This window comes from Protopterus annectens, chromosome 3.part1 (genome assembly GCF_019279795.1).
Source record: "Protopterus annectens isolate FY-2018-M chromosome 3.part1, PAN1.0, whole genome shotgun sequence".
Lineage (NCBI taxonomy): Eukaryota > Metazoa > Chordata > Ceratodontiformes > Protopteridae > Protopterus > Protopterus annectens.
In genome coordinates this window covers 609,445,290-609,469,345 of record NC_056732.1, presented here as the reverse complement: position 1 = coordinate 609,469,345, position 24,056 = coordinate 609,445,290, and the positions used below count along the sequence as shown (strand labels likewise).

The 24,056-nt window shown below is 42.8% G+C and overlaps 1 protein-coding gene across 2 annotated transcripts in view; it reads left to right on the top strand.

Moving 5' to 3' along the window:
- The window catches only part of ATP9B (ATPase phospholipid transporting 9B (putative)), a 4,837,291-nt gene that overhangs the window by 645,732 nt on the left and 4,167,503 nt on the right, over nt 1-24,056 (top strand). For both annotated transcript variants that reach the window (XM_044066988.1, XM_044066990.1), the window contains exon 5: nt 8,054-8,162. In XM_044066988.1, coding sequence (XP_043922923.1) covers nt 8,054-8,162 — 109 coding nt within the window. The remainder of the gene's footprint in view (nt 1-8,053; nt 8,163-24,056) is intronic.

The window sequence follows — 24,056 nt, the reverse complement described above, 5'->3', positions numbered from 1 at the left end:
TGGAGTCTGCTACTTTCACAGTGTGAGTTCTGTCAGTGAGCCAGATGGCAACGTTTTCCTTCTTGGAGAGGGCACAGAAACAATAGCAGCCTTAAGGAGTTGCCTGATTATTTCTATCTGGAGGCCGTTGGTGATCAAACATACCCCTCTCTGTTGGAGCTATGACCATCACACTGAAGTTCCTTGGGTCTATATTACCAAATTGAAAATTCATGTAATCAAACGTTGTTAACATCGAAAATGCAGTTTATCGAAGTCGGTCTTGTGGGGACCCCCCCGCTGATTATGTATACCAACTCCAAGATTGCACTTCAGTGAGTAAAGGGCAAATTTTCTGATCTTCACTTTACCACAGTCTCACTATAAACACATTGATGAATGGCAGTTCGATGTGAAATGCCATTCAATTACATGACTTTTCAATTTGGTGATATAGACCCACTTTCCTTACCCCACCATACCACCTACTCGTTCTTCCTTTTTCAGATGTGGTGCAGCAGTTAGTGTTGTCACCTCACAGCAAGAGGTTCTCCGATTCAATTCTCAGCTGGGGTGCCTTCTGTGTGGAGTCTGCATGTCCTCCCTGCATTCTCGTGGGTTTCCTCCGGGTGCTCCGGTTTCCTCCCACGTTCCAAAGACCTGTGTCTGGAGCATTTTTTTCCCAGGCCTGTGCTGAAAATGATCTCTGTCCCAGTCAGACTTCCTGGTAAATAAATGTTAATTAGGAAAACAAGTGTAGAAGTAGCAAATCTAGCAAAGTGAGACATCTAAAAGATCTTACCAAATGAGAAAGGGTCAGGCTACAATTTAAGATTCTTTTTGTTACCGAAGAAGAACAAAGACTTCAGCCTACTTCTGGACTTCAGTAGCCAATTGAATTTAGCTTGGTTCAGACTAGGTGTTTTAGTCTTGCCAAGGGAGATAGGTTCATAGGTTCGTGCTAGGCTATCTGCCCTAAGGCATTTATAAGCCTAGCCAGAGTGTATGTGGCTTACACCACCCCTTAGGATGAGAATACTACGCCCTTTTAGGGTTTAGTTTACCATGCCTCTGTCTAGTAGTGACACAGAGATGACCCCCGGGGTAAACCTACGATTTCCCATCCACTCGTCGAGATTTCTCTTGAATAGAGTCAGTGAGGGGCTCTGCCTAACATGGACTGGGATTCTGTTCCAGAGTGTAGGGAGCCTCTGGGTTATGAATCTGTCCCTCCAGCACGTCCTATTTATTTCTGTGTTGAGGTTTAAGTCACTTGTTCTCATGGCTCTGATGGATTTGGATTTTCTGAGGTGGAGCATGTCCATTAATTCAGGATTGGACATGGCCTTGTACGTCAGGCACAGATCACCTCTGAGTAGGCGGTATGCGACTGAATAGAGCTGGAGTTTTTCAGTCGGGCAGCATATGACATATGTTTAAGACCCTTTATCCTCTTGGTGAGGAACTTTTGGGGTCTTTCCAACTGCTGCAGGTGTCGGGTGAGATACATCCCAAATGGGGCATTGTACTCAATCATTGGCCTGATAAGAGAAGAGTACAGGGGCACAATGACCTCTCTTGATCTAGATGTGAAACCCTTCATGATAAGGTGGGCAATATAGAAGGTCTTCCTAACCACTTTGGCAATGTGAGTGTCAAATGAGAGGTTACTGTCAACCTGGGTCCCTAGGTCCCTGATTACCTCTTCCGTACTTAATGGATTACCGCCTATGTGGTAATTTGTCGGTACCTTGTTTTTCCCAAAGGGTATGACTATACATTTTTTGGCGTTCAGCTTAAGGCCATGGCTCTGGCACCAATTATCCGTTTTTATGAGGCCTCTCTGAAGGATGTTTGTGTCCGCTGGAGTATCAATTATGGCACCCAGTTTGCAGTCATCTGCGAACTTTGTCAGCCTCAATCCTCCTATGTTTGCCTGTACCTCGGAAAAATAAATGCCGAACAAGAGGGGTCCCAGGACTGAGCCCTGTGGGACACCACTTGTGACTGGCTTAGAGTCTGACATAGCTCCAGCAACTCTGACCCTGTGGGTTCTGTCCTTGAGCCAGTTTGCAACCCATCTTGTGACATATGGGTTTACATTTAAGCTGGTGAGTTTGTCTATGATGGCCGAGTGGGGTATTGTGTCAAAGGCTTTTGCAAGGTCAAGGTAGGCTGTGTGAACTGCCTTACCCTCATCAATGGCCTTAGTGACTGTTTCAAAAAAGCCGACCAAGTTCAAAAGGCAGGATCTGCCCTTGACAAAGCCAAATTGGGTAGGATCCAATGTCTGTAGGTCCCCAATGTCTTTGTTTATGAGTTCCATAATGATCCTCTCCATAGCTTTGCAGACCAGGCTCGTCAAGCTTATGGGGCGGTAATTTCCAGGGTCTGTAGAAGCACCGCCTTTGTGAAGTGGGACCACTGTTACCGTACGCCACTCTTTGGGTACGTATCCTGTAGTAAGGCTAAGATTAAACAGCAGCCTTTTGCGTGGGTTTAGTTCCTCATGGAGTTCATGTAGCACACAGCCCGGGACACCATCCGGTCCCATTGATGCTGTGTTTTTAGCTTTAGAGAGGGCGGCTCTCACCTGGGCATCTGAGATGTTAGGGAGGCTACACTCTGCTGGGATAGTTATTTCTCCTTTTGGGGGGGAGGGGGAGGAGAAATTTGCACTGAACCTGTCTGCCAGAATGTTGGCAATGTCAGTGGGTTCAGTGTATTTTGTGTCATTTTGGACTAACTCTGATCATATCTGGGAGTTTCCACCCAGGTTTCTAACATAGCTAAAGAAGGCCTTGTGATTGTCTTTTGTGTCTTTTGCGATTTTTCTCTCAAAGTTGGCCTAGGATGATTTTATGAGTGATCGTAGTTTTTTGCTAGTACTGATCAGAGACGCCTTCCCTTTTAGGGATTTTGCTCTGTCATGTAGTAGCTTCCTCCTCCTGTTGTAAAGTTTGTTTATGGCTGGGGTCCACCAGACCGGGCGCTTGCCTTTGGGGGAATGGGTCTTGGTTTTATTTGGGATTGCATGATCCATGCATTCTTGAAGGTGCCCATAGAAGGCATTTGCAAAGGATTCAGCAGTGTGGGTTGTGGTTTCCACTGGCCCAGGGGCCTTGAAGGATACCACTTCAGTCTTAAGAAGTGTGAAGTTTGCTTTTGAGAAGTTCTTCACTGTGGTCTTTTGTGCAGGGGGTGGGGCGGGATGTGGATTTCCAGTGAGATTAATTTATGGTCTGATCTTACCAAAGAGGGATATACTTCCGGTGTGGAGCATTTTGTCCCCATGTTTGTGATGATCAGGTCTAGTATATTGTCTCCTCTTGTGGGAATGGTGACTAGTTGTTCCATTGCATTTGAGTTTATGAATTCTAGGAACCTTTGGGCTAGGGTGTTGGGGCTTGAGTAATGTTCCCAGTCTCTGTTTGGGTAGTTGAAGTCTCCCAAAATGATGGTATTTGGACAGACATTCATACTCTCCAGTGTCTTCAGGAAGGCTGTGTGGGGTTCCTGAGTTTGAGAGGGTGGTCTGTAGCATGCTACAAACTGTAAGGCAGTTTTGCCTATGGTTAGTTGCACCTGGATAGTCTCTGATGCTTCGTGCGTTGCCACTAACCTGGAGGTGTGGGTATCTTTGATGAAAATGGATACTCCCCCTCCTTTTGTGGTTCGGTCCAAGTTTTGGGGCCGGAAAGCATGATATGAGGTAAAACCTGATAGTGCTGGGGTGCTCTCAGGAGCCTTAAACCAGGTTTCAGTCACTGCACAGACATCGATGTTCTCCATACTGAGGAGGGCTTCGAGGCGTGCATCTTGAGGTTTAGACTTCTGACATTGAGCAGCATTACCCTTAGTTTTTTTCCACTTGTGTTTTCTAGAGAGGTAGGTTTGTCATTTGAGCCTTGCCTAAAAAAGGCACTATGGGGGTGGCAAGAGCCTTGGCCAATATCCGGAAGCCCAGGGGTGACAGGTGCAAGCCATCCCTTGCGAAGCAGCGTGGCTTGTCAAGCATGTCATCCCAAGCAGACAGACATTGGATCCCCTTAGAATGACACCAGTAATTAAGCCAATTGTTAAAACTGATCATTTTGTCTGTGTATTGTGGCATCATTCTTGGTGAGGGTAAGATGCTGCTCAGGGTCAGGGTCATACCGGCCTGGGCTACATAATCAGAGAGCTCCTCTATGTCTCTTTTCATGTAGTTCAGGGAGGTACGTCTCAGGTCGTTCACACCAGCATGTACAATGACTGAGTCATATTTGTACTTACTGTGGAGTGACCTGAGTGCTTGTGTTATGTGGCGGATTGGATGGCCTCACTAGTTCTTCAGGATGCTTACCTGTATGGGGAAAATAGCCAAGGAGGTGAGGAGGTTCTTGCATTTTCTCCCCTGGGTGCTCCCCAAATGTGTGGCCATAGTGGCAACACATCAGAGATTGAAGGGAGCCAACATCTTCCCCTTGTTAGTTGACTGTCTCTTAGCTCCCATAACTCTGGAAAGACTGATGATACAAGGGAGTCCTTAATCCTTTCAGACTAAATCCGAATTTCTAAGGTGTACAGTTAACATTTTCATTGGTGGAATTACACCTAAAACCTATCTCTGGGCAATCCCTCACATTGGCCAGGTCCTTTTGTGAAAGTCGCTATGAGCACATCTGCCTTGGGGTGATTGGGGGGGGGGCATTGTTAGGACAAGATAAATAAAGTCATTTGGTGACATGTAGTACCCAGTGTGCACATAAATGTGTTGTCGAGGAAAGCAATCCTTTTAACCTTGCAGACCTCCCAAGATTTTTTTCCCCAGGGTGCTGTTGCCATGCACTCTGGCAAAGTGGTAGTTGTAAGGTGCATAAACAGCATTAAGCTCATTAATAGCCCTCATACCAGGAGACTGTGAGGGTTTCAGAGTGGATCTTGTCTTTTGAATGCTTTATCATTGTAGCCCCCATTCATGGGGAGGCTATCTCTTTAGTGGGTAGGCTTACCTGTTATCTTCTGATACTGCACAAATGGTTCCCTTAATGCAATAGTTGCATGTTAGAGAAAAGTCTTGCTGAGATGTGCTGTCATCTTTGACCAGTACCAAATGCAACAACGTATTTTCGCGGAAATCCCAGTCTGGAAGCAGTCCACAGGAGCTCTAGTCCAGAGGTGGACCTCAGATCTCAGATACCTTTGCACTAATACCCAGATTCATCCAAAAAGTGAATCTGCACAAGGCTGAGGTCATTGTAGTAACCTCTTTTTAGCCCTGGCAAGTGCGATTCCCACTGTTATGACCTCATATGGAGGGATGTCTACATCTGACACTTTCCAGACTCTTCCTATTTCACATGTTCAGTATTCACTCTGTTTGCTTAACTGTATGGTTTTGTCAGCTTCTGTTGATGTCCAGGGATGTGTCATATCCTCCAAGAGTCATCCAGATAATTTTCTCTGACCCACAAGCAATGAACAAGGAAGGCTTACAAAGATAAGCAGCATAAGTTTGCAGTATGGCCTTCATTTTAAGGATTAAATTAATTTTGTGTTCCTGTCTCTGGTGTGTCAGATTATATAGCAACATTTTTGATGCAGGACTCAGTTGCAGGTTGGTCATAGTTCATTTATCTGCTGCTTGTATTTTTCTTAAGGGATAGTTCATTTATCTGCTGCTTGTATTTTTCTTCAGGGAGTATGCAAAACCTTTTAACTTCTCTCTTGATTTCCTTAAAGGAGCTTTTCAGTTTAGACCTCCTGCAAGGATCCAGTCTTCCCTTGGAATATATTTTATTTTATTGCATTTGTATTTGTTAATTGGTGTAGAACACTGATCTGCATGGACCTGTTGCAGACTCAGCCCAGGAGCACTGTCTGGTTAAGTGACTTGCTAAGAATCACACAATTGGGCAGTGGAGGCTGAGGGAATCAAACCTAGATTGCTGGACCACAGGAAACTGCTTATTAACAGTAATTTAAACTAAATGTTAAATAAACTCAAAATCCTGCTATTTAAAATCATTTTGGGGTGCTCATTTCAGCTAGGGTTTCTGAGATTCTGGCATTGTGCATAGAATCTTCTTTTCTTCTCTTGTTTTTCACAAAGAGATTGCGCCTTTACTAGTTCTACTTTTATACCCCTAGTTGTTACCAAGACTAATTTGAATCAGTGTTATAGTATGACTGCTTAATATGACTGTTTTCTTTTTCAGAATACTGAAATACAGGAAAAAATTTGTTGGCACTGTTTAGGTGTTTTTTAGACTGCTATGTTCCTGTTAAGTAGGCAAAGTCATTGAGGAAGACAACTTAGTTGTTTGCTCTGTATGCTTTAGACAAGCTGGGCGCTAAGGTTTTAAAGATAACTTGTCTTGGTGGTTGACAGAATGCTTACAATTTTATTGTGGAAAATATAACAAATGTTTACTAGGTAAGCCTATTGCTAATTAAACCAGGGCAACATTCTCCTTACATGCCTTCTTCAAAGATGCCTTATTGAATGGGATTTGTTCAGCTGCAGCTTGTGATTTTTGTACTTTAAGCTGGATGTTATCTCCTGTTCTAGGTCTTCCTTCAGGACTTCTGTTATCCATAGGATCCTTTCTTGATTCTGTCTGTGATGAAAGCTATTGACTCCATCTTGTTGGTTGAAGGGGTGGACAACATCACCTCAGTTACAAACGTTATGTATTTATCATAATATTAGTAATAGGCCTAGATCATCTGTTTTCATCCTCTTCAGTTTACCCAGCCCATCTGCCCCCTATTTATGCAGTCTAAGGCTTTACATTGGATATTTTTCTGGTAGTAGTTTGTCTTATGGAATAGTTTTAGTTTAATAAATTTACTCATGTTTAAGCAGCACTAAGTAGATCTGTAGATAGCAGGGGAGTATGTAGCATTATGCTGTTGTGGGGAGGAGTTGGAGGTCTGGTAAAATTTTGGTGCTGAACTGACGCAAGTCTGCCGCATAGCCCTTATTGTTGAAGTTGGTGGGCACAAATCACCTATATCTATTGTTATGGTCAAATAACATAATTTTTGTTTGCTTATTAATCATTGTAAGGCCAATCATAACTAACAGGTGAACAATGGCAGTCAACAACTGGCACTTGTATGCTCTAGGAGTCCACTGATTCTGAAATTGCACGGTGTTGAATTATTTGCACTGTATCTATTTATTTAGTGAAATAGTCTATCTAGATCAGCAGATGCCATGGATGGAAAGTTCCACGTATCAGTATGAAAAAATACAAAAGTGCACAAAAGAGAAAAAAATAATAATTTTCCCATTAGGATAACGTAATACAGAATAAATTTATTAATAAATAGCAAAAACAGGAGGCAATCGTACATATTTACAGTCGCATTGATAATTTTTCACAGTTACATATATATTGCAGATTCAGGGTAGATCGGTTTAGCAATATTTTATTAGGACTCACCATCCTAGTGGTGTGGGTGGTGCTGATTTGATTAACATCCTATTTGGGCTGTCAGTTAAGCGTGGTGATTGGGAAATTTTATTAAATATTATTAAACATTTTATTTTGGGAACAGTAAAAGGTTTAAATAGCTCAAAGTAAAACTAATATAAAGTTCTAATGTCAGAGAATGAGGGCTGCATACATCCAATAAAGGGGCTGCCACTCCTTAAAATCTGTGCAATACATAATTTTAAGTGTTTTTCAGTCCTGTGGCGGGAGTAAGGGGATACAAGCCCCTCAATTGACATTACACTGTCTGTCTTAAGAAAGTGAAATTTAAAAAAGAACAACTTGTTTCAAATAAACATTTACTTCTTGATAAATAAGAGATATGGGATTATAATTAAAATTTTGGCCAATGTCACATGGGGAGGAGCTTGCTACTCTGAATCCTGGTGAGTCCTAAAGAAAAATTTCCCTGATCAGTTTTAACAGTCAGTCACATTCATGTGCATTTGCATTGCATATCAGAGCATAGTATGTATAGTAGTTACAGTGCATTGTAAAACATAAACAGGAGTAGTAGAGAGGAGTTATAAGAAAAAGGGGAAAAAACTGTTAATATTGATGATGATTTGGGTTTTGTTCTATTTTGGCAGGGATTTGTTCTGGCAGTCACAATGGCTAGAGAGGCTATGGATGAATTTCGGCGATATCAGCGGGATAAAGAAATGAATTCACAGTTATACAGCAAGCTTACTGTTCGAGGTTAGTAAAATATTTTCGGCTTTATGTATGATAACATTTGATCTGGCTTGCAGTGGTAAACATAGATCAGTGGTCAAAGGTGTTATTACAAGCTTAAAGCTTTAAAAAGAACAGTCAAGGAGTTGGTGTTCTGGCCCCTGTGGTTGAAGTTGAAATTTTTGCAATGTAAGAGTCTAGTGAATTATTGAATTGTCTAAAGTCAGACCCTGTCTTACCACTTTTGGTAATTCACTTAAACTGTTGTAATGTTTAGTTTTGTAGTTTGTGGATGCTGTTTAGAGGAAAAATAGAGTAATAAAATGTATAATACATGTACAGTGATGCAATAGTAGATGGGTAAATGCATTGTTTCTGTTTCACATCCTCGTCTGCTAATTTAACATATTGGTGAACTGTATAGCTCATTTCTCTGTACTTTCTTGAATATTTTAGTTTTAATACCTGCGTTAGTAACTTGTATATTTGATCTGGCTAATGTTAGCTGTTTGAGGGAAAAACAGCTTAAAAAGAGTATTCTTAGCCGCAGAACCTTAAACGTTATACATTTTTTGTTAATGTTCTGTAAGCTTCATCTCATGACTATACACATATTAATTTTATATACTGCATGGATCAGTGGGGATACAAACTGTGGCAGTGTATTGTAAATAGTGGATATTAAAGTCCAGCAGGTATTGTCTTTTAATCAAGACAAGCATCAAGTATGTTGTCTTTTAAAATTATATGCTGGACTTAATTTTGTAGAAATGTGTTGAAATGTAAAATAGATGTTTTAACTGCTTCCCTTTATTTTAAAAGTTGTCCCTGCTAGTGTTCTTGTTTGGCCAGGTTTTGTATTTTTAATATAAAAAACAATATTTGTGAAATTGATATTTTCTAGTAAAAAAAATTGTGAAACAGATTTTAGGACATTCAGCCATAAGCTCCATTTAGATTGTGTTTGATGGGCCAGAGTCCATGGAATAATTAGCTTCATCTTGAATTTCTTTGTGAAAATTTCAGATTTGTATTATATTTTTATTTGTCATAGTATTTAAAATGCTGCAAAGCATCATTATGATATTAGGGTCCTCCTCTGTTGGTCTGTGATTGATGTTAGGTTTGGGGGGGGGGGTGCATCCCATGATCTCATGTGCCAGACTAGGCACCTGTGCCGGGTCTATATTAGAACATCGAGAATTTAATGGTTTGAATCACTAAAGCTCGACCTTTAATGATCAAACCATTAAAATTTTGAATGTTCAGAAAAAAATAAATTAAAAAGAAAATCTAAAGAGTGTAGGCAGGGGGGCAAGCCCCCCCCCTGCACTCCCCACATCCCCAGCTACTTACATATACCAACTCCAAGACCGCACTACATTGAAGTAAACAGAAATCTCCCCTTACAGAGATTTCCGTTTACCCGTTTGATGTTCTGCACTTTTGCTATTCTCGTGTCGACAATGTCGGATTCATCGTTGTCGGCTTTCGAGAATATAATAGGTAACTGCCCTTGCCTAGCCCTTGTGCTCATCATTTCATTTCTGTTATTGCCTACTTCAGATCTGTCCTTGTTCATCTTGGAAAAGTTCCCTTGTTAGATGCTTTTTGATGTCTAGAAAATGTATGCGGATGCAAGATCACAAGCCAAGATCTGCATCTACATTATATAAACTGCTTTTGAGAAGCAAAGGAGAGAAGCAGCGCTGAAATTTAATTCATCCTTAAACCTTGGTGAGTACCTTCAGGGAGGGTAGACCCTGTTTTTCACAAAATCTAACCAAAGCGACACTGATATATAAACTGTATTTATATAACATATATCACGGACATGGACAGAAGTAGGTCAAAAACTAAAAAACATAGCTGGGTGCACAAGACTTAGGGTAAAAAAAGTGCCCAACTCTGGTAGGCACATTCGTGCCAGGACTGGAAAACATTACAGTGTAGAATCCTCAAAATAGGGAAACATTCCTACAATGGGATAGGTCAAGCCCAGGGGGGAGGATGGCCCCCTGTTGTATTAAGGAAGTAGCAATCTACAAAAATCACAAAAACTAATGGGCCAAAGAAGAGCCATAAAGATAATAAAGTGGGCTACTGAGGATAAGAAAGAAATTATGTATTGTCACTATTATGCAAAAAGCCCAGAATTTCCAGACACTAGATATACAAAAAGATTAAGAGATAAATTAGAGGAAAAAAAATAACTTCCACAGGAAAAACTATCAGAAGTGACAAATGAAAATTTGCGTTCATTAATACAACAGATTTTTGAAAAACAGTATATAGATTTCAAAACTTTGATCTGTTTGGAAAAAGAAGCATCTGAGAAAGTGTGAAAATGTAAGCAACAAAATCTAGATATTTTTGAAAAGTGTAAAGAAGAAATATGGACATGGGAAAGAAAGAGAGATTTAATAGGTGCAGTATTTATGCAAAGGAGAAAGCCAAATTAATCAATATAAAGAAGGCAGTTCCAAAGATATTCAAAGAGAAATACAGGCAAAATTGGCAAAGGCATCCACATATGGAAAATTTCACAATAAAAAAAATAATATCACAAAGATGGAACTTGGAAAAGAAGATTAGTAAAGTAGAAGAAGTTATGGAGTGCTTGCGAAGTGAAGGATTTGTTGTAGAAGGTCTAACACAGATTACAACAAGCATGATGGAGTGAGTTCCCAAAGTAAGGAGAAGTAGGATGATTAGAAGACATCCGAAGAAGAAATATGGACATGGGAAAGAAAAAGAGAGTTAATATGGTGTAATATTTATACAAAGGAGAAAGCAAGACTAACCAATACAAAAAGAGCAGCACCAAAGATATTTGAAGAGAAATACAGGCAAAGGAATCCGGCTATGGAAAACTTTACAATACAAAAAATAAGAAGCAAAGAGGAAAAGTAGAAAAGGAGATTAGTAATGGAGAAGTTAAAGAAATAGAAATTGAGGTTATGGAGCACTTGCAAAGCAAAGGATTCACTGGAGAAAATCTAATGCAGAAAGCACCACAAAGGATAAAGCATTGGATATCCAAATTAAGGGGAAACCAGTGGAACAGGAAGCAGTTGGTCATGTGCGATATCAAGATATTTTGGAGCCTTTCACAGGAAACCAGTATAAACGTTCACTTGAAGTTAGCAAGAGAAGGAACAGGAAACTTTGGAAACTCTGATGCATTCAATGCTGAGAAGTGATAGAACAGTGAGTTCCCATATGACAGAGCAACAGATGGCACAGGATGAAATTGAAGAGAAGGTGCCAAAAGAAGATGCTTTAGAACTTTCTATCGAATGCCCACAGACATAACCGACCTTAGGCATAGGCCAACTAGGCAGACTCCTAGGGCGCCGCTTTAGTAGGGGCACTTTTCCATTATTTATTTGGCATAGGTAGACCAGGATGGGGGCACTGGGTGGTGTGGTGGGGGGTGCCGTGGTGCCCTTTTGCCTAGGGCACCAGTTGACCTAAGGCCGCTCCTGCCCGCAGAAAATGGAAAACAAGGGATGTTGCCCTCTGTTTAGAAGAAAATGAGCTAAGAGAAGAGTTGCTTGATTTAATAGACATAGATATATTAAGATCAGTGAAAGAAATAGACTGCAGAAGGTCAATAAAATCCCAAAAGTCAGAAGTCTGATAAAACAAATGAACACAGTAATTAGGACTGTCTATAGAGATCCATGCAATATAACAGAAGTAAACAAGGTATATTACTGTGCAGCTAAATTAATAACTGATAAAGTTCTACCACAAGAACACATGGAAGTGGGGTAAAGGAAGGGGAGGAATCAAATACCATCATGGAAGTATCGAATAGAAAAAACTATAAAGCAATTAAGACAAGAAGTATCACTGTTAGAAGACCATAGAAGAGGGAATAGATCAACAAAAATGCTGTGAAAGATAGACGTGATAAAAGCATTGCACAGTAGTAGAACAGACCAGAATCTATCACGCACTTTTGCAAATAAACTAAAAATCTCAGCACAGGTAGAAAAACTTAGAAGATACAAAGATAAATATAAAGGAAAAGTACAAAATAATCAGTTTATTGATGACCCAAAAAAGTTTTATAGAGAATTGGGAAACAAGGTAAAAGGAATTGAAAGACCACCAAAAAAAGAAGAAATAGATGCATTTTGGAGAAGTGTCTATGAAGATCCTGTGGAACATAACAAATACACAAAGATGCTAAATGGATAAAAGAAGTAAAAGAAAGAATAAGAAGTTTAATGGTAAAGGATATGAATTGGGATGAAGTAACAGCCCGAGAGATTGAAACAAAGTTAAGAAAAGCCTCTAATTGGAAAAGCCCAGGCCCAGATGCAGTACCCAACTTCTGGTTAAAAGTAGTAACATCTTTGCATGAAAAGTTAGCCATGAGTAAGAACTGTTTATATGCTCACCCCAAACAGACACCAACCTGGCTAACAACATGAAAACCAATGCTCCTACTTAAGAGTGAACCTGCAAGCTACCCTAAAAATTGTATCAGTAACTTGCCTTCTAACGAAGTGTACACTATACATGGGAATTGATGCTGACAGAGTTTATAGTCATTTAGAAAAAAACTCAATTATGGCAGTAGAACAAAAGGACAGTAAAAGAAAGTCATATGGAACAAAGGATCATTTATAGGTTCATAGGTAGGTACTAGGCTATCAGCCGAAGGGCCTACGTAAGCCTAGCCAGCAAGGTACCATAGTTTACGCCACCCAAGAAAGTTATTTTCCTGTGCCACTGTCCAGCAGAGACACAGAAGTGATCCATGGGGTGTATTTCCTATTTCCCATCCACTCATCAAGATTTTTCTTGAAGAGTGCTAATGAAGAACTTTGCTTGACATAGATGGGTAGCTTATTCCAGAGTATAGGAAGTCTCTGGGACAGGAATCTATCCCTCCAGCGTGTCCTGTTTATTGTGGTGACAAGGTTTAGGTCCCTAGAGCGTGTAGTTTGGAAGGATTGGGATTTCTTTAGGTGAAGCATGTCCAACAGCTCTGGGTTTGACATAGCTTTATATGTTAGGTAGAGATCACTTCGGAGTAGGTGATATGCTATGGAGTAAAGCTGGAGTTTTTTAGGCGGTCAGTGTAGGACATTTGTTTGAGGCCAGTAATCCTCTTTGTGCGGTACTTCTGTGGCCTTTCCAGCTGCTGCAGATGTCTTGTGAGGTACATTCCAAAAGGGGCGTTGTACTCTATAATGGGTCTAGTGAGTGACGAGTAGAGGGGAACAACAACTTTTTTTTTCCTGGATGAGAACCCTTTTTATGATGTGTGCCACGTAGAAGGACTTCTTGACTACTGTGGCGATACGACTGTCAAAGGAGAGACTACTGTCCACCTGGGTCCCAGGGTCTCTTATCACGCATTCGGTGTTAAGTAGATTGCTGCCTGTGTGGTAGTTCATGGGTACAGAGTTTTTACCAAAGGGGATGAGACTGCACTTTTTGGCATTGAGCTTGAGGCCATGGCTCTGGCACCAGGCATCTGTCTCAGTGCGGCCCTTCTGTAGGATGTCCACATCATTTGGGGACTTGAGTATGGCTCCTAGTTTGCAGTCATCTGTGAACTTCGTCACCCAGAGGCCTTCTGTGTTTGCCTGTACTTCAGAGAAGTAGATACCAAACAGGAGAGATCCCAGGACGGAACCCTGTGGCACTCCACTTGTCACTGCCGTGAGGTCAGATTTGGAATCTGCAACTTTTACAGTGTGAGTTCTGTCAGTGAGCCAGTTGGCAAACCCATCTTGTGACGTAGGGATTTATACCTAGTTTAGTGAGTTTAGCTATAATTCCAGAATGGGGGATGGTGTTGAAAGCCTTGGCAAGGTCAAGATAGGCTGTGTGAACCACCTTACCCTTATCCACTGCTTTGGTGACTGCCTCAAAGAAGTCGATCAGGTTCAGGAGGCATGATCTGCCTTTCACAAACCCAAACTGGGTGGGATCCAGAGTTTGGAGGTTACCAGTGTCTTTGTTTATGAGGTCCATGATGATACGTTCCATGGCCTTGCAGACCAGGCTCGTCAGGCTAATAGGTCGATAGTTCCCAGGATCAGTGGTGGCTCCCACTTTGTGGAGTGGGATAACTGTTGCTGTGCACCATTCAGTGGGCACAAAGCCTGATTTGAGGCTATTATTGAACATTTGTTGTTAAAGTCATAGTGGAAAACTGTAAAAAGGGGAAGAATCTAAGTATGGCATGCATTGACTACAAAAAAAGCATTTGGTAGTATCCCACATTCATGGCTAAAAGAGTGCTTAAAAATGTATAAGATACACCCTACACTGATCGACTACATTACAGTGGCAGACCACTTTGCAATTAAGGCATGATAAAGGACAAATTATTATATAAAAATTCGAAGGGGAATATTCCAGGGTGGCTCTGTCGCCGCTGCTATTTTGCCTTACCCTTAACCCATTAAGCTGTTTTCAAAACAGCTAAGACTATAGCTGTAATTTGGCTCCTAGAAAACAACAAAGTGTAAAGACTTCTCATCTTCTCTTTGTCGATGATTTAAAACTATTGCTCATCAGATGAGGAACTGAAAGCACAACTGCTGGTTATCAAAACTTTTTCAGATGATATAAGAATGTAATTTTGTCTTGATAAATGTGCAAAAGCAACCTTTAAAGCAGGAAAACTGCAGCACCAGGAAAACATCAGTTTGGGACAAGAATGTGGTATAAAAGAACTTGAGCAAGAAGGACTGTATAAATATTTGGGAATTGATGAAGGAGCAGCACTAAAACATGAACAAATACAAATAAAACTTAGTAAGGAATACTTTAGAAGACTTTATGAAAACAGCGTTGACATTTAGGAATAAAATCCAAGCTATAAACCAATTTCCTCTTCCTGTCCTAACCTATAGCCCCAAAATGTGTTGGATGGATTAGATAGGAAAACAAGAGGGATGCTTCATGCTTACCATATGATTTATAAAAAATCAGTCTATACCAAGTTTATATATCCTCTGTTCCGAAGGAGGGCTGGCCCTCCTTGAAATTGATTACATGTATAGATCTGCAGTCGTGGGACTCCACACACAATTGCTGACCTCACATGACCCAAATGTAATGAAAGTTTTGAAACATGAGGAGAATAAATCTAAGATGACTTCCCTGCTTAATCTAGCAGAAGCATATCGGCGTCCAGGAGGAATGGAAATCAAACCGCAAGTGGATAAAAACTAGGCAGCAACTGAATGTGCAAAAAAAAACAAAAGAAAGATGAGAGGGCAAGAAATGTGAAAAATGCATAAATATAGTTACAAGCAGAAAAAACTTCTGGAAGAACCTCATGTTGATCAGGAACAAATGCAGAAATGGTTAAGGAGAGGCAAATTCAAACCAAGAGATGAAAGGTTAATATTGGTGGCCTAGGATAGTGGGCTATATACACGTTGGTTTACAAAGTCCTTTGAACACATGGGAGAAACAGACAAATGTAGGTTTTGTAAAACAGAACTGGAAACAATTGCGCACCTTGTTGCTAGTTGTGACATACTAATGGCAGAAGGACTGTATACTGAAAGGCATAATAATGTGGTCTGACTGTTACACTGGTGATCGTTCGAACATTATGATACTGAAGTGGCTGAAAAACACTGGAAGCATGAGCCACAAAGCATCATAAAAAATGATGAAGTCTATATTACATGGGATCACCCATTATCAACAGTTCAAAAGATAGATGCTTGAAAACCGGTTATAGTGGTCAAAGAAAAGCATTGATCATTGAAATCGCCACACCCAGTTGTGAGGCTGCCAGCTCAGTTATCTGAAATTTTGTAAATAATCATATGCCATTTGTGAATATTAATATGATCCATAGGCTTGTCTTACAAATGTAACAGAAGTATATGTTATGTGGATATTAAAGTACTGGTGCTGAAATGTGTGTTGAACTATATGTTATGTACTGAGCTTCAAGAATGTAACCACAGTATACCCTACTGGAAAAGAACAGAAATGTAGATAAACTATATGCCTGTGAAAATGTATGATGTAATGTGATCCTATCTCGCCTACATTGACTCGGCACGCTATACTATAGAACGAAGTCTCTTACTGGCTGAGCCTCCTCATATCCCAGGATGCCCCACTACTGCTTCCCCAGATCTCGTTTGCCGCTTCTACAACATAGACGTGGTCTCAGACTTGGCTGAGCTAAGTGCCTCTAGTATTTAAATTTCTGTCAGAAGTTTTGCTAAAATTACCCAAAAGCTGTTTTAACAGCTATTTATTGTTGTGTGACTGTTTTTCGTCAAAAGTTTGTGGTAAAATATTGTGTTTTTGTCAACGGTAAAGGATCACGTTTAAGTTAGAGGGGCCTTTGCCTAGCCCTCGCGCTTTAGTTAGGGTTGTCTAACACCTACTCTTTGTGCGTTTTTCAATTGTTTTAACTTTGTGGTAAATTGTAATTTTTTTCTTGGTGGCAAGTGTTCCCGTTTAAATTAGAGGGACCTTGCCTTAGTCTATCTCTGTTTTTTTATTTTAGTCAGTGTTGAACTTTCTCTTCCTTTAAAGTTTAGTGGAAGTAGATAGCCATGTCAAAAGAACATAGGCCATCTGGTTTTAAAAAATGTTTGAAATGCTCTTACAAAATGTCCATTACGGACGACCATTTGCTTTGTGTGTACTGTTTGGGGCCGAAGCACTTACAGGAATCCTGTAGCGTTTGCCACGCTTTTTCCTCTCGCGTGCTCCAAGAGAGGAAAAATAAGTTGATTTTGAAAGGGCTTATTACCCCTTCTTTTGAGGAAGCCCTATCTTCTTCTTCTTCCCCGTCAAGGAAGAAAAAATCTTCGGCTCCGACCAGCCCGTCGGATCCGACAGCAAAAAAGTCTAGGCAGGCTTCTCAGTCGGCTCCACGGACTTCGGAGCCGAGGGCGGAACATTCTGCCTCGATGTCTCCAGCCTCGACTCCTCTGACTTCGGAGCCGAGAGCTCGGGCATCGAGAGGCGAGTCACCTTCATCGGCTCCACTACCTTCGGAGCTGATGAAGGTTGCCCGCTCAGACTCTTCCCCTTCGGTGCCGAAGTTCACATCGGCTCCGAGGGAAATTGCAGTAGTGGTGGAACCTCCCTCGGCGCCGATACTTCTCGAATCCATTCGGAGCCGGTCCTCCAGTCTTTCGGAGCCAGTGGAGAAGTCAACTCGGACCCAGTCGGTCTCTTCTCGGTCTTCGAGGATGTCCAATTCGGATGTAGACAGGGTGCTTCAAAGGCTTTTTCAGTCTCCGGTCTTTCAGAAGTTGGTCTCGGCTCCGGCCCAGTCGGCTCCGGAGCCGATTTCCCACCCTGCCATCTTAGTTCCTCCTCCAACAGCTTCGGCACCGTTGGAGTCGGTGTTGGTGGAGCCGGTGGAAGTTGTAGGGTCGGCTCCGACCTTAATTCCAACTCCGCCCTTCGGGTCGGTGTTCGGTACACGGACCTCCTCTGTCGGCCCCGGGGGTGACGCTTCGGGACCGATTCTTTCGGTTCCTAGCCCCTCTCTCGGTGCGTCGGCGGCGGGAGTTCCGTCTGCTGTTGTGGCCTTGGAGGTTGAACCTTCCCAGGACTCTGGGGGTCCCGCCTTCACGGGCATGAGGAGTGCCTTGGCCAAATCCTCTCTGGCCACTTCTACCTTCTCACCACCACCTTCCCTTGGCATGGAGACTAGTTCCTTTGCCGTCCCCCTGTCTCATGACAGCGGAGTCCTGGGGCCTGAGGTTATCCCCGTCGGGGGTTCCCTTCTTCCGGGAGGAAGAAACAGTGCAAGAGGAAGCACGTCGACTCCCCTGATGAGTCTCTCACCTCGGATACCGACCTTGATGATGCGGAAGAGTCCCCCAAGTCGTCCTCGGATGATGTATCCTTTGCGGACATCTTGGAAATCCTTAAGCAACGAGGTGACTGGCAGTCCAAACCCCCTTCTGCTGAGGAGTCGGTGTTCCTCAAGGCCTTCGGGACTCAGCCCTCCGCCTCCTGGGTGTCTCCGCCCTTCGATGAGCTCCTGGATTTGATCTCTCGAAGGGCGTGGGAACATCCGGATTCTGTTGAACCGTTGCCAGCTCGCCCCAATAAATTCCTTTCGGCACCCCCGGACAAGGATTTTCTTACCAAAGGTGTGGCTGTAGATGCCTTGGTGGTGGCATCTGCTACCCAACAAATGTGGCAGAGGCTTCAACGTCCATCCATCCTCCTAATAAGGAGTCTAGGAGCATGGATCGGTACGGGAAGCGCACCCTTGCTTCAGCAACCTTTACATTAAGGTCCCTGAATTACCTGACTCATTTTACGAGACTGCAGAGGGATCTGGTCAAGGAGCTTTCAGATACCCTCTCTGGTAACCTACCTGAGCAGTTGACCCAGACGGTTAACTCCCAGTTGGCTACCCTGTCTTCCCTATCCAACTAGTCCATGAGGCTCATTTTGTATGCAGCCGAGGGAGCGAGCAGAGCGGCGGGCACAGGTGTTGCTCAACGGAGACAAGCCTGGCTACGCCTGTGTCATTTTGCGGAGGCCTTTAAGTCTTCCTTTGCCGACGCCCCCTTCGATGGGTCCTCCCTTTTTGGACCCAAGGTAAAGGACACTTTGACTCGCTGCGAGCAGGAGGGCAAGACTTTAACTGCCGTAGGGGCCCGGTTTTCCACTCCCTTCAGGCCTTATCCCAAGGCTCGAAGAGGAGGGAAAATGTGGTTCAATAAGTCTCAAAAGTCTTACTCATCGCAGCAGAGCGATTCCCCTTCTAGAGGCAGAGGAAGGGGAAATTTTTCAGGGAGACGCCGTCACAGAGGTGGCGGAGGCCCCAGCAACACTGGAGACCGCGAGTCCTTTCGTGGCTCCTCCTCCTTCCAGCATCCCTGAAGGAGTGCCCGACTGTGCAGCTCCGGAGCCAGTCGGGGGTCGTTTTTCGAGGCACCTAAAGGCCTGGGAAAGTATCACCCAGGACCAATGGATGCTCCGAATCATCGCCGGAGGTTACACCATTCCCTTCTCTCAACCCCCTCCACCGTCCCAAAGAATCCTGGACCCGCCACCCAGTCAACGGGATATGGCAGCCATCGAAATTTCAAAGCTGCTTCAAAAAGGAGTCATCCAACCTGTCCCCGCAGGTCAGACCGGATCAGGGACTTACTCGAGATTCTTTTTGATACCAAAAAAGACCGGGGACTTGAGGCCCATTTTGGACCTCAGCAAATTAAACCGATCAGTGAAAAAGTCCAAATTCCGGATGGTCACTTTGCAAACCATTCTCCCGCTTCTGGAGAAGGGTGTTTGGATGTGCTTCATAGATCTCAAGGACGCCTATTATCACATTCTGGTAAATCAGGCGTCGAGGAGACACTTGCGCTTCAGCCTAGGGGACAGTCATTTCCAGTTCCGTGCACTGCCATTTGGTCTCACCACAGCCCCCAGGGTGTTCACCAAATGTTTGGCAGTGGTGACTGCTCACCTGAGAAGTCTAGGATTCCAGGTGTTTCCATACCTAGACGACTGGCTCCTAACTGCCATCTCAAGGCATCTACTCTTAAGAACTCTAGCTGCCACTATCTCCCTAGGCAGCTCCTTAGGAATCACCTTCAATTGGACAAAATCCGTATTGCGGCCATCACAGCGTATTCTGTTTATTGGTGCAGAAATAGACTCAAGGCAGATGCGAGTCTATCTTCCTGCGGAAAGGATAGCAACATTGCAGTCTCAGGTGCGGGTGATACTCCTCAGATGTCGAGCTCCAGCGAGAATGGTCCTGCATGGTCCCCCATCCCCCTCAGCCACGTTGACTACGGACGCCTCCCAGACAGGGTGGGGGGGACATTATCTGGACAGGTCGGTCCAAGGCACGTGGCACTCCGAGAGTCTTCTCCACATCAGTATCCTGGAAATGAGGGTGGTGCTTCTAACGTTGCAAGCACTTCAGGACCACCTTCCCCGGGGGACGATTGCCATTCAGTCCGACAACATGTCGGTAGTCTGGTACTTGAACAAGCAAGGAGGGACCAGATCTTACCCCCTTTGCAGAGAGGCCATGAAGGTATGGGATTGGGCGATTGCTACCAAATGTTTTCTAGTGGCAACACACATTCCGGGGACATCCAATGTGATAGCCGACAGACTGAGCAGGACTATTCTCTCCCCACACGAATGGTCCTTGAATCACAAAGTGGTAACACAGATTTTCACGAGATGGGGAATCCCATGTTGCGATCTTTTTGCAACTCCCCTTATTGCAAAATGCCAGCAGTTCTTCTCTCTCATTCCAGCTCCGGGGGAGACCCCCAAGGATGCTCTAGTCCAAGCTTGGCCCCCCGGGTCTGCTATACGCCTTTCCTCCGGTTCCCCTTATCCCCAAGGTGGTTCAGAAGGCGATTCGCTTGGGAAGCAAAATGATTCTAATCGCCCCATACTGGCCTCGTCAAGTATAGTTCCCCTTTCTTCGCAAGTATGCATTGGACGGTCCCTGGTTCCTGGACCAAGTTCCGGACCTTCTGATTCATCAGTCAGGACAGCTCCATCAGTCTCTCCATTCATTGAAGCTAGCAGCTTGGCTACTCCTCTTCCGACCATAGTTAGGAACCTTTCTTTCGACCCTGAGGTTATGCATATTTTGTCCTCGGCCCACAAGTCCTCTACAAAAAAGATGTATAGCAGTAAATGGAAGAGGTTTGCTATTTGGGCTCAACTCCGTGGATTAGACCCTATGACAGCTTCTGTGTCAGAGGTTCTGAAGTTTCTAACCTCCCTGTTCAACCAGGGTTGTTCGGTGTCCACCATCAAAGTTCAATTGGCGGCTATTTCCAATTTTCATGAGAACATAGAACCACCTTTAATGAGCAATAAGTTGTGCAAAGCCTTTATTAAAGGAGCTTTGCTTCTTAGGCCACCTATATCGCAGCCTGCACCACCGTGGGACCTTAACGTAGTGTTAGGCGCATTAACCGCACCCCCCTTTGAGCCGGCAGCAACCTGTGACTTAAATTTCTTTCTTGGAAGACTGCCCTTCTAGTTACTATCACATCAGCCAGGCGAGTTTCAGAACTTCAAGCCTTATGCATCAATCCACCATACCTGATTTTTCACAAGGATAGAGTTTCTCTAAGACCAAACCCATCCTTTATACCAAAGGTTTGTTCTAAATTTTGCTTGCAACAATCTCTGGAATTACCAGTTTTTTTCCCTAAGTATACAGACAGAGCTGAGTATACATTTCACACCTTAGATGTGCACAGACAATTACGTTTCTATTTGGATAGGACACAACAAACACGACAATCAGATCAACTTTTTGTGTCTTTTTCAGACAATAAATTGGGTAAAGCCGTCATGAAAGTCACTATTGCCAAGTGGATCAGAGACTGTATCAGTCATATTTATCGCATTTCAAATAAAGAGCTTACAATTCCTGTGAAAGCTCATTCTACCAGGGCTATGTCCACTTCGGCAGCTTTTCATTCCAAGCTCTCTATTAATGACATCTGTGCAGCTGCTACCTGGTCTTCTCTTCATACCTTTATTTCTCACTACAGATTGGATGCGGCATCCAGGGGCCGAGCTTCCTTCGGTTCCACGGTTCTCCGGACCGTTTTCCAATGAGCCACCCAGGAATTAGGTGCTTGGGACACTGTCCCATCTGTTCAGAATGTAGGTGAGATAGGATCACATTACATCTTTTAGTTATGTACTTACCATAACTTTAGATGTATGGGATCCATCTCGCCTACATTCCTAATAACCCACCCTCCTTCCCCCTGCCTTGGAGGCCAGAAGAGACCGAACGGTCCGAATACAACTGTTTTTTCCTCTCTTGAAACACCTGGCAATTTTATAACAACAGTCTATGTGTGTGTGCATGTGTGCGGACAAACAAGATCTGGGGAAGCAGTAGTGGGGCATCCTGGGATATGAGGAGGCTCAGCCAATAAGAGACTTCGTTCTATAGTATAGCGTGCCGAGTCGGAGCCGAGGATCGGCTCCGAACCCATCTTTTCAGAATGTAGGTGAGATGGATCCCATACATCTAAAGTTATGGTAAGTACATAACTAAACGTTTTGATGGCAGAGGCTGGAACATACAGAGTTAACTTGCAAACCCTCAGGAAAAGCACAGAGTTTTATGAATGTGTTTATCTCAGTTTCAAGGCAGCTAGGAGACAGGATGTCTGCAGCTAGAGATTTCTTTCTATTGTCTGGCAACAGAAATAATTACAGGTTTCAAATGTAAAAGTGTTTAACTGTTTTACGACTTCCAGTTCTAGGCAAACTTCTGAGAGATAAGTATTTTTCACAGAGAAATGTTAAATTCTGCTGGTATCTTTTAGCTTGGGAACTGAAGGCAAGTGACAAATAGTGATGCCATCCAGTTGATACAGCAGTAATGTTTTGATATTAATTTAAGAACTCTCTCAGAGAAAGTCTGTGCATTTTGTATTTGTCTTTGTACTTAGAAACATCCTCTCATCAGCAGTTCTGACTTGCTAATAGTAAGTACTAGATTACAGTAATCTCTCTTCTTAGAGATAGATAGAAATATAGTAAGATTAGTTTAGATGTTTTCTGTATTTATGTGAGAGTGTCCTGCAATGTTGTTTTAAAATATTTCCTGTGATTCTGAACTCTGTTGTCATCATACCTCTCAACTGTACTGAATTACTCGGTAAATACAGTTTGAGGGCAAAATATTGGGGTGCCACGAATTTCCAAGTGGTCCCTATAATTTCCGAATTATGTGGGATTTTTTAAGTTATTCCTGATGTCAGCATGTGTAGGGAGTGTGATGACGTCAGAACGTATATTGTTAAACCAGCAGCAGCATTACAACTATGGCACTCTTTAAGTTTAAACGGCTTACCTTTGAACAAACTGCAGGAATACAATATAGTAAGGCTGCTGCTGCATGTACGAGAGCTGTTTTTGCAAGCGGGTGAACAAAGATGCATTTGTGCAGGCATAGTTCTGTGGAATGGCTGCATTAACTTTTCCGTAAGTGGAACAGCTACTTTCCCTAACTGCATAGTGGAACTTTAACGTTTTGAATAAATGGCAGGCATAGTGCTCTATTTAACTTTTTTCTTTTCCATAACAGCTGCATTTTGCCTTTCAGTGCTGCTGTGTGTGTAGTGTACAAGCTTAACATCTGAACCTTAAAATCATAGCAGAAACTAATTATGAAGACGTTTTCTTATTGTTTCACAAAATGTTTTCGTATACTGAAACTTATATAGTTATTGGGAATCTCTGTATATACTTAGTGCATTTATTTCATAGACCCATAAACAGGACTGATGTTATGAGGGAGCATTATTAACTCTAGCAGGATCTGAGGGCCAGCATCCTAGCATTGTCACATGCCTTAAACTATAGCAATAGTGAGGTATGTGGAGTCGTTGCTTAGATAGTGCTCATTAAGCATTAGTCAGGACCTGCAGAGATCAGCTCACATCAATTCATTATTAAGTTGACGACTTTGATTTTATATTATGAAATAAAACGTAGGTACACACCACCAACCAGACTCTCTTAAAATCGAAGTCAAAGAATTAGGGGAATAATTGTAATCGATGACTGACATGAGACAATGCCGTGAACTTTTGATGGATAATTAGGGATGAGGGATGTATGACACTGATAATCACAGTCTGGCTGGCATTTTTGATTAGACTGTTACAATGTAACCTTAAGCAGTTTATCAGACAAATATTTTAGGAGGGATACGCCAAAACTGGGACAGTTGAGAGGTGAGGTTGTGTGCATAGCATTTGTAACTTACATTCCTCAGCTCAAGCAGGTAGTTGTGCAGCAGGTTTGTGAACTGAACTACCATGAGCCAAGCAGTTTGATATGCTGAGTCTGTTTTATTATTTTTTTGTTTTGCTTTTACTTGATAAGAATGCAAAAGGACAGTATACTCTTTCAAAGAGA